General features: G+C 40.3%; 1 protein-coding gene and 1 long non-coding RNA gene across 2 annotated transcripts; one reads left to right on the plus strand and one right to left on the minus strand.

The window, feature by feature from the left end:
• Positions 1-8,556: 8,556 nt before the first annotated feature.
• On the plus strand, positions 8,557-11,159 carry LOC134287189 (uncharacterized). The gene is made up of 2 exons (XM_062848859.1): positions 8,557-10,335; positions 10,395-11,159. The coding sequence occupies exons 1-2, from the start codon at positions 9,654-9,656 to the stop codon at positions 10,799-10,801; spliced, it is 1,089 nt and encodes a 362-aa protein (XP_062704843.1). The 5' UTR covers positions 8,557-9,653; the 3' UTR covers positions 10,802-11,159.
• Positions 11,160-11,616: 457 nt separating this feature from the next.
• On the minus strand, positions 11,617-12,719 carry LOC134287190 (uncharacterized). The gene is made up of 3 exons (XR_009997103.1): positions 12,216-12,719; positions 12,037-12,157; positions 11,617-11,973 (listed from the first exon to the last, which is right to left on the minus strand). It is a non-coding gene; the product is annotated as an uncharacterized LOC134287190 (long non-coding RNA).
• Positions 12,720-16,420: the final 3,701 nt, after the last annotated feature.

The raw sequence follows: 16,420 nt of genomic DNA on the forward strand, positions 1-16,420 counted from the left end.
TCTTCAATTTGCAGCGTTTTTTGTTAACCGATGAGCAGTTAACAAGACAATAATGTTTGACCATATTTGGTTCAGCCGGTAGTTACCCGAAATCAGATCCGGGTAGTAAAATGTAAAATTTAACCAAACCCATGGATGCGGTACATCAAATCACGACCAGTCTTGTAAACATTCGACACTTTTTACTACCTTCATTTCTTTGCCGCAGTCGGGTGTCAGTCGGCTTTGTTACATTCGTGCGCTATCGTTACCTCTTACCTACACACAACACGAGCAGTAGAACGAAGATCAATAAAACATAAGAAAGGGTCAAATCAATGTCATCTGACACGATGAATCGCGTTCTGGTGGGATTCAAACCCTCGACCCCGTATTCGCTAGACCGGTGCTTTAACCAACTAAGCCACAGAACAGGTGATAATTCTGCGGAATAGAAAGCCAAACTGAACCCGAGCCCACCAGAACGCGATTTTTTTCAAAAATTCATCCCTCAATTTGTCAATTAGTAACATTCTGTGTCTTCTAACTACAAGTTTTTCTGTATGTTTATGACATACCAGCTAATCTGGTAAATGCCAGTAAAGGGCAACATATATCAGTGTACTGACACGATGAGATGTATCTAATTCTAGCTTTACGCATAGATTTTCAGCCAATTCCGATTATGAACGCTAATATTAGTTTATTATTGCATGTTGCATTGAATACGACACACAGATGGGCAACATAGCTCTTATTATGGAAGAAGACAGGAATAGCAAAAGCCGAACCGTCTCCCGAAGCCGCTATCGTGGTGAAGTGCATTTGTTTAAAATTTTTGTTTCGAACAGTAGTTTGATTGCGTGTGTTGCGAATATCGGAGATAAAGAAGGCCGAATATCGACGAGAAGGTTCAAATGACTGTGATCTCTAACAAGACTGATCATGACTTATCGACAACCTGATGGAAAAATAGGGTCAGACCACATTAGATTCCCGGTAGTGTTGCGGTTTCAGCTGTGGCTTCGAAAGTGGTTAGAAGTAAAAGTGAAGCAAACCCATTCATGCGATATATCAAATCGCGGTGATTAGGTAAAGGTGAATATATAGCAATAAAATATTCTCAGACCATAATTTGGACAACCGGTAGTGTCATGGTCCATGACTCATGGAATCAGATCCGGCTATCCCACCGGAAATTACCAAATATAAAAATGAACCAAACCCATACATACGACACATCAGATCGCAGATTTTTTGATAATCTAATGAACGGTTAGCAAGAAAATAGCCTTAGATCACATTAGAGACTAGCTGTTGTGTAGCAGAACCAACGTTCATAGCAGGATGGGTCAACGTTGAATAGAAAAATAATAATTAGATCGCGTCAACAGAAGATGGTGGCTGTTTTAAGGAATTTTGAGCTCTAAAACTATGTAAAATAAGTGTATTTGGTATGGGAAATATGTTCGAAGTCCACCAGAGTATCCAAGATAGCGGTCCAAGGTCCAAGATAATGGCTCAGTATTCAAGCTAGTGCCTATTTTATAGGATTTTTAATTCTTACATTATGGGCATATTTTGTATGAAAATATGTCCAGAATTCAAAATTTGTTATCAGAAAACCCAAGCTGTGCGCTGTTTCACAAGATCTGCAATATGACTATAGTTTGAATGGGGAAGAATGCCGGTCTTCGTCCAAAACTGGTAACCAGAAAATCATAAACGACATGCCAAAATTCAATACGGCGAATATTTTATGTAATTTTAGGTGCAAAGTCCAAAAATAAATACCAGAACATCCAAGATGGTGTCTCAATGTTCAAGATGGCGGTTAGTTTAGTTGGGGTAGATATCCGGAGTCATAAAATGATGACCGGAAAATCTAAAATGACGTTTCAAAATTTTGCGGCTTGTTTGGTTTGAGTTTTGGATCGTTGTCTTATATTTTCTAAATATTGGATGTTATGCTAATTTAAAATGTATCCATATTGAGTAAATTTAGCAATGACATGTCAATGTTATCAACATGTCGCTCGAGTTTTGTTGAAAGGATATTTTAAAGCACGAGAAAGGCACCATCACCGCTAGGTGGATTAATTAGGGTTTTTTTTTTGTTTTTCATTCGATCTGCCCATAGATCTTTTGTGCCGAAGCCGGATTAAATATTATTATAGATCTGCACTGCAGTAATATATTAATATTTGATCTCTCAAAGAAGAGTCTCATCCCACATCCGCTACTATTTCAAAGTGTTATGCTTGGTGAAGTCGTTGGAATTCTCTAAATGCCCTTATAAATACAAACCCAATTTGTCTTAACATGTATTCAAGCACACGCTACCAACTACACGACATCTGATATTTACAGCGAGCCGAGATTGTAAAAGACACCGATCATTTCACCTGCCACCTTGCCATCCCACGCCAGAGGTGGGCTGCTTAACTTTAACTCGAGAGATCCCTCTGCTTCGATCCGGTCTTGAAAGAACTTCTTCGAAGTGTTTTACTCACTTAACTGAAAGTAAGAGCAGCGACGGCAACGAGCCACGAGAATCCGTCGATCAAAAGAGCCAGCTTATTAGCTGCCGACCGACCGCCGACCAGAGCCCCAGACAAACGACGTGACATTTGGCGTGATGCGCGTTACGAAACCATCATCAGGTTGTAGGTAGGGGGATTAGGGGCATAATGGACACCCGGGGCGAAATGGACACCCCTGTTTTTGCCGAAACCGTTGACTTTCATGTAAAACTTTTAATGCATAAGTGTAAAGGAACAAGTCATTGTTCTTTTTTTCAAAAGTACCATTTATATTCCTTCAAAATATTGCTGACTGCACCCCAAATTGGACTGACACAATAGTGTGCACGCGCCTTCAAAGTGTGATTACAGCGCAGGGAAACGTCGGATCGAATTGAGGTCTTCGGTGCACTTATTCCTTGTAAATGGAGGAATAAGTGCCCCGAAGACGTCGAAACGATCCGAGGCAAATGTGCACTTTTATCACACTTTTTAGGCGTACCATAAAAAGTGTGATAGTCCAATTTGGGATGTAGTCTGCAATAACCAAAATATCCTTGAAATTGAAGCATGTTCTTCATATGGTGGATTTCTTATAATTTCGAAGCAGCATCAAATAAGGCATTACGAGTGATTGAGTGTGTCCACCATACAAACAAGTGTATTGTTAGCTTATCTACATGTATACGTAGATTTAGCAATGGAAGAAGTACTATATTTTTGATCAGAACACACTGAAAATAGCAATTTTAATGTTGTAGTCTATTCGGGGCGAAATGAACACTGGCAATTTTGAATGGATGTACGCGCGTTGCATACTGTTAGGCGTTTTAGAGAGTTTGAAAAAAATCAATTCGATTATTTTAGCCTAAAATTTATTTAATTAACTTTGAAGTTATGTAAACTCGTCTAAGATGGAGTATTATATATGTGGTATTGATCTCCGTTGGCAAATTACTTAACTGGTCGATATTCTCAAAGATACAGCATACAATATGCAGGGGTGTCCATTATGCCCCGATGAGTGTCCATTTCGCCCCGTACCTTTCCTGCCAGCCCCAAAACACACACGGTTTTCAATTCATTATTTCTTCACAATAATGACATTCTACTAGCTGTAAATGGTTGAAATACGTAGGAAACAAGTTAAAGTTGTAAGCCAACTGATAATATGTTAAGTTTTTGTATGTTATACATGCCTAAAATACTCATTTGCTTAGGGTGTCCATTATGCCCCTAATACCCCTACCCCCAGACTTCGCGACAGTCCTCGGTGGAAGGTGGCGGCAGTAATTCACATGGGCCGAAAAAATACTGTTCCTCAGATACCGGGCGGTTGAGCACACACAGTGCACTGGTCGTTCGCACGCAGTGTAGGGTAGGGCAGGGACAGGGTGGCAATAAAATCAACCAAATCAAATGACAAGGGCGCACAAGGATTGGGGAGGTGGTTAAGAGAATTCGCCGGTAGCGCAATAGCGGTCTTTTGGCATCAACACATGCAGTTTAGCGACCGATACGCACGTTTTGCTGTTATTTTTTTTTTCCAGGTCAAGCAAAATTTTCACATGGAGCTCCATCGCGAATCGGACGTGCCGCTAGCCGGTGGCCAATGATTCGCGCCGTGGTTTGGCTCGTACTAAACTGTGCACCGCGTGCGAAGTGCATTATTATCAAGAATAACCGATTGATTGATTGATTGGTCGCTGCGGCATGCATTCGTAAGTAACAGCTGTAGCGCTAAATAAAGATTGCTATTTTAGGGCTCTCCACTAAACATCCCTTTACGGATGTTGGGGTAGGACTGAGTGGTTTCGACCTGAGCACGGCGAAAAATGATTTATCTAGTGATGCTGAGAGAATCATTTATCAATGTTTCTTGTTTCCTCCGTGACATTTCAATTTCCTGAGAATGTTCAGAGCCTTTCCTTTTATTGGTTTCTTGTAGCTGTTCGCTATAGCTTGAGAATTCCCACACGTTCAATACCAAAGCATCTTGGCAGAACAACATTAGCCTCTATGATGCAATTCAAATAGGAATGTATCATAGAAAGGAAGGTCAGATAGTTTACGATTTTCCAACTGGTGTCAAGATATGAGAGTACCTTGTTAACGATCCAACTACAAGCCACTTGTACATCACTTTAAGATTCAACACAAGCAATCACTTCTCAAGTACCCCAAGACCTCAAGCAGTTTATTTTCATTTCGCCAAAATCAACGAAAACAAGTCAGCTGCCAATAGCTTACCGACGAAGATGAATTAATTTTTGCGAAAAGTTTGACTTTCAATGAACCGCTCAGACAACGGTCTGTGCATTGTATTTTGTTGTTTGTGGATAAAGCCTAATAGGTTCTGCCCAAAACACCCACCTCGGCAGGTCATACACGAACTGTGCCCATGAACTGTGAGAAAGTTGTTAATCTTGAACGTGTCAAACATTGTTTAGAAACCATCTCTGGTCATAAAAATGTAAAAAAAAGTGTCAGTAAAGCCTCGGACGGAACAAATAAGCTCGAACAACCACCTTGAATTCTACAATTAGTCTAATTTACACGGAGTAAATTCATTTTTTTAGTCTTTCCATCGGTTGTCGACAATAACGAATTTTTGGGCTAATTGTTCCTTCTCGGGTGGCTGGTTTGGTTTACGGCAGGACTTCCCGGTTCCAACGTAAGAGGGAGGGGATGCCTTCATCATTCAGTACCGAAGCTCTGCCTTCAAAATCTCAAAAACACTCCACACTGAACTGCGAACACTTACACACTTTTCGACATTTTGTCCTTTCGACGTTTTGTCCTTTCAACGTTTTGTCACCCATTTGGGCCACTAGACTGGCCCAAATACAAAAATGTCGAAAACTTCCACGGGGCACCCTCTAGAATCGTGCCTTTGGATGAGAAGAACAATCTGTGAAATATTCAGCTCAATCGGTTGAAAATTAAGCTGGCGCAAACGAGTTGAAGGTTTGTATGGAATGTTCAGTCCAAATCTATGGGAAATTGGATGACCTCTAGTCCCTCATTCAACACTCCGGTTTGGCGAGTTCGATTTGGCTCAGAATTGAAAGAATGGTAGTTGATACCCTAAAGAACAACTTTGTAGAAGATCATATCATGATAAAACTTAATTTAGTTGCGGTTTCGGCCAACGAAAGCAGGATGAGGACATCTTCCCCAGTTTACTCTCGGTTGTTATATGCAGCACGTGTTTGAAGGTCGTAGCTTCCGCGCTACATCATAGGCAGCTATATAATTCTTCATTGCCTCGATCCCCTCAATCCCCATTCACGTGCGTGAGCAATGGAAATACAGGACAACATAGCCGCCTATGATGTAATGCGCAAGTTTCGTACGAAAAACACGTGCTGCATGTAACAACCGAGAGTAAACTGGGGAAGATGTCCTCATCCTGCTTTCGTTGGCCGAAACCGCAACTAAATTGAGTTCTATCATGATATGGTCTTCTACAAAGTTGTTCTTTAGGGTATCAACTACCATTCTTTCAATTCTGAGCCAAATCGAACACGCCAAACCGGCGTGCTGAATGAGGGACTGGAGGCCATCCAATTTCCCATATATTTGGACTAAACATCCCATACAAACCTTCAACTCGTTTGCGCCAGCTCAATTTTCAACTGATTAAGCTGAATATTTCACAGATTGTTCTTCTCATCCAAAGGCACGATTCTAGAGGGTGCCCCGTTAATTTTGAAAACTTTTTTTTCGCATCATACAAACGTGGGCCGGTCTACTGCGCCACCATGCATTAAGTTCCACAACCCACCACCAGGGTGAAAGCATGAACCGCATGATCCTGTTTGTAGCCTGAGAGAGAGGTGGCAATACGCTAGATATACCAAGACGGAAGCATGAAGAACCGATCAACGGGGATACACGAACATTGTCTCGTTATTTCGGGTCACTACTGTCCGAGCGCTGAAAGCTAATGACTCACCCAAGTAACAACCTTGAAGATTTATTCATGTTTTATCCTGGTTATATACGAGCATGTGAAAAAGTTAGTTGTTCTATATTAGTTTTATGTATTGTTTTTTTTACTTTGCACCATTGGCATTCCATAAAACTATCATATAACTTCTGCTATAAACATCGTCAGTTAAAGACTTGCAAGTGGTCATGAATTGGTTTTATCACTCATTATATGCCTATTCAATAAAACTTGCATTTGCGGTTGTTGTCGGAGAGATTTCTTTTTGTAAACAAATAAACAAAACTGTGAGGCAACGCTTAAAACTAACAAAAGATTTCGTGGCCGTATCATAGACCAAGAAATGCTGTGATAAAACAGTTAGTTCTATCATGAGCTCAGTTTTGACAACCTCAGGAGGGTTAGCCCTATTGAAGAAATCATCAGGAACACATAGTTTTATCAGAAAAAAACATGTCGCCTAGGCGGGATAATTTATGTAAATACTGAAAAATCATTACTCAATTATATGATTTCACGAACAGCTTAAGATCAAACTTAACGATTCAACACGATTCCGTCATTTTATGTTCAGAAAAATTACATTTTGTCTTTGAAACTCCGCTATGTTAAAGAAAACCTTTTTTGTACCCAATTCCACCGAGTAAATTAAATGCATTTAACTTTCAATTAATGCACAGTTTGTGTGGCGCACTTATTTTTGTCATTATTACACAGCAAAAAAAAATTGTGATATCACATAATTTTCGCTGCACATCAGTCGCGTCGTAAAAGTGATGTATGTACATATTATTGCATCTTGCTTTGCTTTATACATTACCGTGCAAATGTTCAATCGTCTAAAATATTTGTTCACACGTCAAACACCAAAGAAAGTAGCAAGTAAACAAACTGATTATTCCATGCACCACCCAAAAGTGTAACCGACGCTTAAAATTTCTAGCAGCGAAACGAACCAATATACATATGCTGAAACTGGTGGGAACATATTGTGATGTGACAAAAAATTTCTACAGGGGGTCGAATACGGTGCAAAAAAGCAATACATCCCTTCCACGCAGCTAATAAGCCGCCGCAGCTTGACAGAGACTCTAGCAATCGCTAGAACCGTAACGCTAGATGTAACGTTGTAACGTCACGCTACTCATTCCCATTTTTAACATACTTTTCCAATGAAAACTAACTGTTCAACAGATCAAACTTATTGGAAATTTTACAAGGATTCCGAATATGCAAAAATATTTGAGGGTTTACGGTCGAATTTACAAGTTATAGTGAAAAATCTGACCAAAAAGGCGTCAAAACGTTGTAACGTCACGGTAGAATGTGTCAATATCATTTCGATACATATAATTCAAGACGAATTCGGCGTATTCTATAATTTCACATATAACTTAGTTTGACCCTTAATATGATTTCTTTTTCACAAACAATAAAATAACAACAAGTTGCCAAACCACTATGTTATGCATGGTAAAAAGTGTGAATGTTAGCAAAAAATGGTAGTGAAAATGTAAAAAAGTGTGTAATAGATTTTGGTCGTTTCGTAGTGGTTTGGTAGCATCAGGCTGTGCTGCAGAAGCTGAATACATCAATCGTCCGTGGAACTAGACAAACATCTCCCTACAGCGCAGCTGCTGATCCGCATACGGTTGCGCTAGTACTTGCCCAGAGCTGCCCTTGGAGCTGCCAGTAGGACCCGCAAGGTAGGTGCATGTAATTAAACTCACCTGTATCTGTACGTACATATTTGACTTAACCGATGCACTTAGCGAAATATTTCCAAAAACACTTACTGTTTATCATCCACTGGCTCTCCGACTAAATCCACTCACCGTATAATTTTATTTTCACAAATATGACCCCAAATGTAATCTCGCATTTAACCCTCGAGCAGTCGCATCTGTGACTACCTGCAGCGACGCCGCGCTTACGCTGTGTACCACAAGCGTGCATTTTTCATAGTGCGTGTACTCAGTACACGACGCGACCGCTCCCGGGTTAAGATTACAATGGAGTCCCAACAAGTACATTTGAAGTTGTTGTAGAATGTCAACTTGAAGTTGTATAATTGTTAACGCAATGTTGAAATTACTATTTAAGGCTTCTTAGTGTGTCAGTCAAATATGGCAGATTTGTAATGATCAACACAAATATATGATAGTGTGTGTGAAGAAGGATTCCTCTGCAGAAAATCTAAAAATAATACTATTCATACCTGGTAATTCTTGATGAGAATCTATCATACCACAAATCGAACACCATAGCACTCATTTCACCAAAAACTGCGGGATGAAATTGAATAAACACAATTTTTCTTTGCCTGCTGTGATACTCGTCGAATCCGTTTCAAATACTTCTTCTTCTTGGCGTCAAAACACACTCCAGCGAACACAATTTTGATCACTAAATTACCAAACTTAAAAGTATCATACAGCTCACATAAAGTATTACGACAAATAAAACATGCCAAAAAACTATGTCAGCCACTTTTTTATTCTATTTATCGATAATTAGCTCGGAATTATCAAACTAAACATCACGCTCAAATTCTAAGTTTCTTTTTTCGTTTTATTTTCACCGTACACTGCATGCAGTAATGTGGGTAGAAAATCATTGATCATCATAAACAGTGATGTCAAAAACATTTTGATTCAAGCTTATGAATATTTGAAAAAAAAATCAAATTAATTCTAGTACAAACTGAAATATTCAATGAAAAAAATACTATTCATTTGTTTTAATTTTATATTGAAAATAAAAACAATGTTTCCCTAGAAACGCATTCGAAATTCAGTAATTGATTTCGGTTGCGCAAAAAAATACATGTACATATTGGCAACACTAGCTACAACTGAGAATGGTAAACAAAAACAAGACCGTCTGTGCAGCGCGTAAACAAAACAGTTACGAAAGATGCCGCGAGTATCCAAAAAACGGAAAGCAGCGATTCTGCGCTGCATCCAGCGGAAGAAAAGGACGATGGATGAAGATCGGGACCAAATTCGAGCTAGTGTGGGACCAGCCAACCCAGATTTGATGGAAATTGGGCAGCCAGATGGACCAAATGAAGGTAGGTTTTCAATTCCATTCAATGTTGTTGGAAACATTTACGTTTCTTACACGCAAGAATTGTATTGTCATCACGGTATGAAACAACCTCGATTTGTTTTTCAGATCATTACCTGGACTGCTTTGAAATGCCAAGCCCTTGGCCAAGCCCATGTTCGTCGCCGGATTCCTATTCAGAACCAGATATCATTCTGCCCCCCTCACAGGACGGAAACGAAACTGCGTCTACTGAGCAATTACATGCATACGCAAGTAGCCCGGCAGATTTACGATCGATGGATTATGATGAGATGCCGTTACCTGAAATGCCCTTCATCGGTGTGTTAGAGACTGGTTGGTCGGAAAACAACGGCATTGACTTTCCAGAAGTTTCGCCCACCACCTCTCCATCACCGCATCTTCAAGTCTTAACATGTGCAGAAGCGCCGTGTCAAGGTTCTGACTGGTCGGTCATTCGGCACACTGAGTTACCTCAGAATGACCTCGAAGACAATCTATGGTCAGCGTGTAGCGTGGATGCAAGTGTTTCAACGGGATTATGCTTTGAACCTTCGCTACTGTCACCAATTCTTGCTACAACATCCGATATCGAACCCCAATCACCGTTATCACCTTGTTCCATCACGAGAGGCGAACGTGCATCTACACCGCTGCCTTTGACCAACTCTTACGATTATCAGCACGGTTCTAGTAGTCATTTGCAAATCAAAGATAATTGTGCAAACCCGCTGGTTAATTTGACGGCGACTACTTCGACGGGGACGCTGATGAATAGCAACGTGATAGAGCAAAACACTAACTATCCTATTGGTAAAATAAACTCATTATCTTCAAAAATATAGTTTTATTAACTACATAAATTATTCCAGACAACCGAAGTGAAGAAAAACTCGTTGGAACTAACACATTTCAGTCTGGCCGAATCACCTTAACAAGGACAAAAACCACTATAATCAGTATCCCAGGGAAGCCTCCCGGAGTCGAAGGTCTTGACCATTTAGATTGCTATTGCGAGGCCTGCATCAAATGTGCTACACATAACCAGTCATCGTTGAAAACTGTCAGGAGCAGCCCAAAACTTGAAATTCAAAATGACGATACAACCAAATCAAAAATGCTGGATATATACGCAACGTTGAACAAACTAGATTTTCCGACAGGGGTTCACGATAGCAGCCGATCGTTCGTAGAAACTGCTACGAAATCCCCTCGGAAAACAGCAGCAACTGCGAAAAGGTATGTATGTGTGGTTATTTTTAAAGTTCTATTATGTTGATGTTTGGCACAAGAACAGATTAAAGTACATACCACATAGGCTACACGCATTGGCTTTAAACAGTATGGTGTGATTATGTTGGAATGTGATAAATCGCTGCTCTCCTGTACTGTCCGGATATCTTGTGAAAACCAGTCTTGCAGAGTTGTCCGGCATTCTCACAAAATGCCCTGCCCATCGTATCTTTCCATTTTCATTGGTCACCTTCTGGATGCTGGCGTTCGCGGTTCCTCCTGCCTTCGTTTTTAACGCATTCACCATTAGTCCCACCTTTGCTGCTGAACGTTTTAGGTGGGTTTCAATTCTGCCACCAATAAAAATGTTCTAGCAATAATATTCATGTCATCCGCAAAACAGACAAATCACTTCAACATCAGATAACCCGCATAACCATGAACCATACTAGTACTGTTTGCCATACTGTTCGAAATCATATATCATAGTACCCCAACAGTATAGTATAACATCTAAAGCAACAATAAACCAACAGTACCATGAATGTATTCAACAGTTTGACAGATGGTTCTCGGGCAAATTACAGTATGGGGAATAGGCGGTTAAGTTATGTTACAATAAAAAAACGCCAATTTTCTCGAACAAAATTTTTCGTTTACAGTTTGTCAAAAGGTCAATGTACTATCCATTTTTTGCCCAGTTCACTGTTCAGCTAACCGTTCTACAACAGTTAAACTGTAAAATCGAAATGAAAATTGGCAATGTATATGTAACTGTTGCTTTATTGTGCAATATGGTTCAAAGGTAGTATAATATACAGTTGTGATGCAGTTAAAATATAAAATAAAACTAGCGCAATATTCAAATAATTGAATTGTGTTTATTCAAGCACCATAAAATCGAATTCCCAAAATTATTTTACTCATCTTACCCCTAAGTAGGTGCCAGCCAAAATATGTAAAACATCGATACGAACAAATTGAAATTGTTCAAGCGGGTTTCCTTCTCGAGCTTCCCGTCCGGCAGGGTCGAGTCGATCTGGATCAGGTCCTTATGCATCCGGATTTCACTGTGTGAAACAGTAATGCTCGAGTCCATTAGGAGCAGCTGCACGGGAAGGACAGCTTTTACGGTAATTCGCTGCTGGAAGACATATACTACGGTAATGTAGCTGTGGAACTTTGAATTGACTCCCACGTCCGGCTTGTAAACAGGTCCTAAAACAGAAAGGAAATTTGTAAATGTTTGAAAAATGTCTAGTTTACGGGGGAAAAACTTACCAATTCCTCGCAAAATGCATTTCCGATACCGGTGAAGAACTAACACGGAAGACTTCACCCAGCAAGAATACAGACCAGATAGGATGGAAAATCGACTGATTGCAGACTGCTGTCGGATCCTCTGTAGGAGTTTGGAAGTGGTTATATCAATAAATGAACATAAAATTTCCATTACTTACAGGAGGAGTACCCTTTCGAGCAGCTGGATTTCCTGGTGAATCCTATGTAACAACCGATTTTCACGATTAATGCGGATCTTTGAAAGCAAATCCTGCTCCTCTTTTTCACTTTGTGAAAAACAAAACAAACAGCGTGCCGCATTTTTTCAATATAAATGACGCACACACAAACTAATGTGTGGAACTGTTTACCATATTGTTGCCTATGAGTAAAACATAGTGAAGTGTGCATGTGTTAGTTTGATGTTGAAATTCAAGCACCAACTGTTTGGCAGAATGTGGACTCATGTTTCTACTATTCCTTACAACATTATCTTTCAACAATGAGCAGACATCATACCATATTGTGACTTTTTGATATGGGTTATATAAACCGTGCTATACAATCCAACGCTTCAGGTTCCATACTGTTGGACGTAAAGGGGACTGTTTGTGGTAAACTGACTCTATGTGGTAGAAGATATTTACTGTTTGGACCTCAAGGCAAAATGTTATTTTCTATGCGGGAAATCTATCTATACAAAAATGAAGCGGCATACGTGGGACACGCATAACTTGCGAACGGAAAGTCCGATTTAGGTCATCTTAGTTTTGTTCTGTTAGTTTTCACTCAAGGAAGGTTTATGAGGCAAAAACATGGAGTAACTGAATTTTTGGAAAATTGATATTGCATGATATTCGCGTATGGGGACTTGGTCTTGAATCGTTAAAAAACGTAGTAGACAAGACAAAGTTTGCCGGGTACATCTAATGAATATTAAAAAATATGTCAGTACGGTTCATTTTATCTATCTCCTGTATTAATTGGTTTTCAAATAGCAAAGTATTTAAGCTGTATTCTAGAGGTTCAATTTATTTTTTATTTATTTTAAGATTCCGAGATTCTATCAGAAAATCCTTATTATTTATCCAGGAATCCTTCCTGAATTCCATTAGATATTACTTCTCCAAGATTCCTTAAGGGATTCCTTCCGGGATCTTTCAGGAATTTCTCCAGGACCCTTGCATGAATTCTACGAAATTAATTTAGTGATTTTTTCAGAGATTTCCCCCACGATTCCTTTATTGATTCGTCCTAAATTGTGTTTAGAGATTTTTGCCAGGAATCCTCTCGGATTTTTGCTGTTATTGTTTCAGGGAATCCTTACGATTTTTAATTGATGCATTTTATGATCTGAGACGTCTGTTATCTGTGCTTAATCTGTCTCCAAGAATGTCAAGGCAATTTCCTTCCTCGTAAGCATCATCAAAGCAAGTGCGATTATTTTGTATTTCAGATACCAAGCGGCGAGTGCTGACAAGTTTTCGCAAATCGAGATTCCAAAATGGAAGAAATTGGTCGGACGTCGTATAATCGATTACGATTATTTCGTGAAGTGGATTGTTTTAGCACAAGCGGTTCACTCAAGAAATTGCGTTGGTGTGCTTTGTCCTCAACAAGAAGATGTTAAATCTATGAGATCAAATCTATGGCTTATGTGTAACGTCTGCAATATGTTCGTCAAGGGATCATCTGAAGAGCCCAGTAGTGGGACACGGCTTAGATTTGCAACATCTTGGGCAATTTTAAATATTGGATCCACATATGCTATGGCGCAGGAATTTTTTGGCTTCTTGGATATCCCTTTCATGGATATAAAATCGTTTTTTAAAGACGAAATATCCATGGACACCGTGCTTGAAACCGCACTAGAAGAATCTCTTGACAGGGCAGTCCAAGAAGAGGTGGAGCTTGCTACCCAAGAATTGAAAGAGAAGCAGATGCCGGAAAATACACCACCCAATTTGTGTTGCGAGCTCGATGGGTCTTGGGGATTGCGAAGTAATGGCCACCGATTCAGCTCAGCTTCCGGATGTGCAGCCATGATTGGAACAAGGTCTAAAAAGGTCATGTACATTGCTGCGAGGAACAAAAGGTGTTCAGCTTGCAACCGTACCGCGTCTCGATTAAAATCGAATAAGAAAATTATTCCGCATAAATGCTATAAAAATTATTCAGGAGCATCAGGAGGTATGGAAAGTGATGTTATCATAGAGGGCTTCCGAAAGTTGTATGACAAAGGTGTAAAATTCACAACCGTCATAACAGACGGTGACTCGACAACAGTATCCAAGTTGAAGAACCAATGCGCATATGGGCATGAGATTAAGCATCAATTGTGCTGTAACCACACAATAAAAAATGCAGGCAAAAAACTGAGAGAAGTAGGGCGTGGTAGGGTCCTTTATATAAACCTTACAATTAATATTTTTTTATTTTTAGATCAAATGTCCTAAGCAATACGCAGATCAAGTTACTAATCGCTTCGAACGAATAATGAAAGACGTAAGGAGTGCTATCAAATATTGCGCTGACAACGGATCTAAGGATGTAGAAGGCCTTCGACAGGACATTAGAAACGTACCTTGTCACGTGTTCGACGAACATTCCAATTGCAGAGACTACTTTTGTGCTCACAAAGGCGAGACAAGTGACACCCCTAGTATTATCGCAGATTTGAAAAAATGTGGCGTATGGGACAAGATGATTGTCATCATGGAGAAACTAGCGTCCAAAGCGGAATTTTTATGCGAGAATAAGACCAGCAACTTGTATGAAATTTGAATGATTCTTTCATGCATTTCACACCAAATTGGGCCTGCATTTTTTTTTAAGATTCTTCTTTTTAGCGTAACGTCCCAACTGAGACTGAACTGAGCAGTGAACAGAAATTCAAAAATAAGAAACAAAACAAACAACGCTTCAGTCCTTTGTTTTTTCGTAGGATAAAAATGGGACTACTACTTACTTTCAGTCCTGGGCACCCACGGTGGTGCAGAGGGCCGAATTGAAAGATTTCAATCAAGATTCAACTGTTTACTGGTCGGTCAGTAACTGTCCAGACGTGTCTTTAACGGGCATCGTAGAATTCATCTTGGTCCCACTAAGGCGGCGTGAGACATCGTAGAGGAGACGGATATCACCTGTGTTTGCGGCTTTCTCGCCTTCGTCGGCTAGGGAGTCCACCCACGCTCTTTTGTCCCGTCTACATGAGCGTTTCACTTCGTTCTCGAGAGCCGAATAGCGCTGACGGGCTACGGCTTTGGCTCCTCGTGTTTTCGCTCGCTCTATCGCGGCTTTGGCGTTCCTTCGCTCTTCTATCTTCCTCCAGGTATCATCTGTGATCCACTGCTTTCTTCGGGTGCGTAGCTCACCTAAATTATTCTCGCCGGTGGCGATGAAGGCGTTCTTGATGGCGCTCCATTGATCTTCTACGCTTCCACCTTCTGGAATATTTGCAGCACGGTTCTCTAGTTTCTCGACGAAGGACCTTTTCACCGCAGCGTCTTCCAGTCGGCGTGTGTTGAACCGGCGCCCGATTTTCTCCTCCTGTCGCTGGATCCTGGCAATACGCAGTCGGATTTCGCCGATTAAGAGATGATGGTCGGACGCTATGTCGGCGCTACGTTTGTTCCGCACATCAAGAAGGCTTCGTCTCCAATTTCGGCTGATGCAGATGTGGTCGATTTGGTTTTCCGTGACGCCATCACGGGAAACCCATGTCACTTTGTGCACTGGTCGATGAGGAAAGAGCGATCCCCCAATCACCATATCATTGTTGCCACAAAACTCTGCAAACAGCTCTGCGTTTTCGCTCATTTCTCCGAGACCATGGCGTCCCATGACATGCTCATAGTCCGAGTTGTCAGAACCAACCTTCGCGTTGAAGTTGCCCATGAGGATCCTGATATCATCGGAGTCTTGTCCACGACAGCATTCAGTTGACTGCAAAAGTTCTCTTTATTTTGCAATTCGGCAGCATCGGCCTGCAGTACCAGCTAAGCACACAACTCTTAGCTGGCGGTCTTTGTAAAAACCACCATATGCTTAATAATGGAACCAATACCCTATTTGTATAATACTGACGACTCCATTTATTGAAAATGTTGTCATAAATATTTTTGCTATCCTCAGTCGAATTCGGTGTGAAATGTTCATCAATTTTACAAACACATCTAACACTTACTGATAATTCACTTTCAACATTCAATATTTTTTGTTGTGAAAAGGGAAAGTGTTATATCTGTTTATAAATTAAATTGTAATATAAATTAACTTGAATAAACTATTATGTTTATATTTAATATAGGGCCGAAAACTTGTTCTGCCGGCTATGCAAGTACAATGTTGGGAAGAGAGTGGATACGATGAGCCGTGGGTCATA

Source organism: Aedes albopictus, chromosome 2, assembly GCF_035046485.1.
Source record: "Aedes albopictus strain Foshan chromosome 2, AalbF5, whole genome shotgun sequence".
NCBI classification, from domain to species: Eukaryota; Metazoa; Arthropoda; class Insecta; order Diptera; family Culicidae; genus Aedes; species Aedes albopictus.

Excerpts from the sequence above, each read along its gene's own strand:
- LOC134287189 (XM_062848859.1), top strand. The coding sequence starts at position 9,654 with ATGCCAAGCCCTTGGCCAAGCCCATGTTCGTCGCCGGATTCCTATTCA. Across the intron at positions 10,336-10,394 it reads AAACACTAACTATCCTATTG|ACAACCGAAGTGAAGAAAAA; the intron begins GTAAAATAAACT and ends AAATTATTCCAG.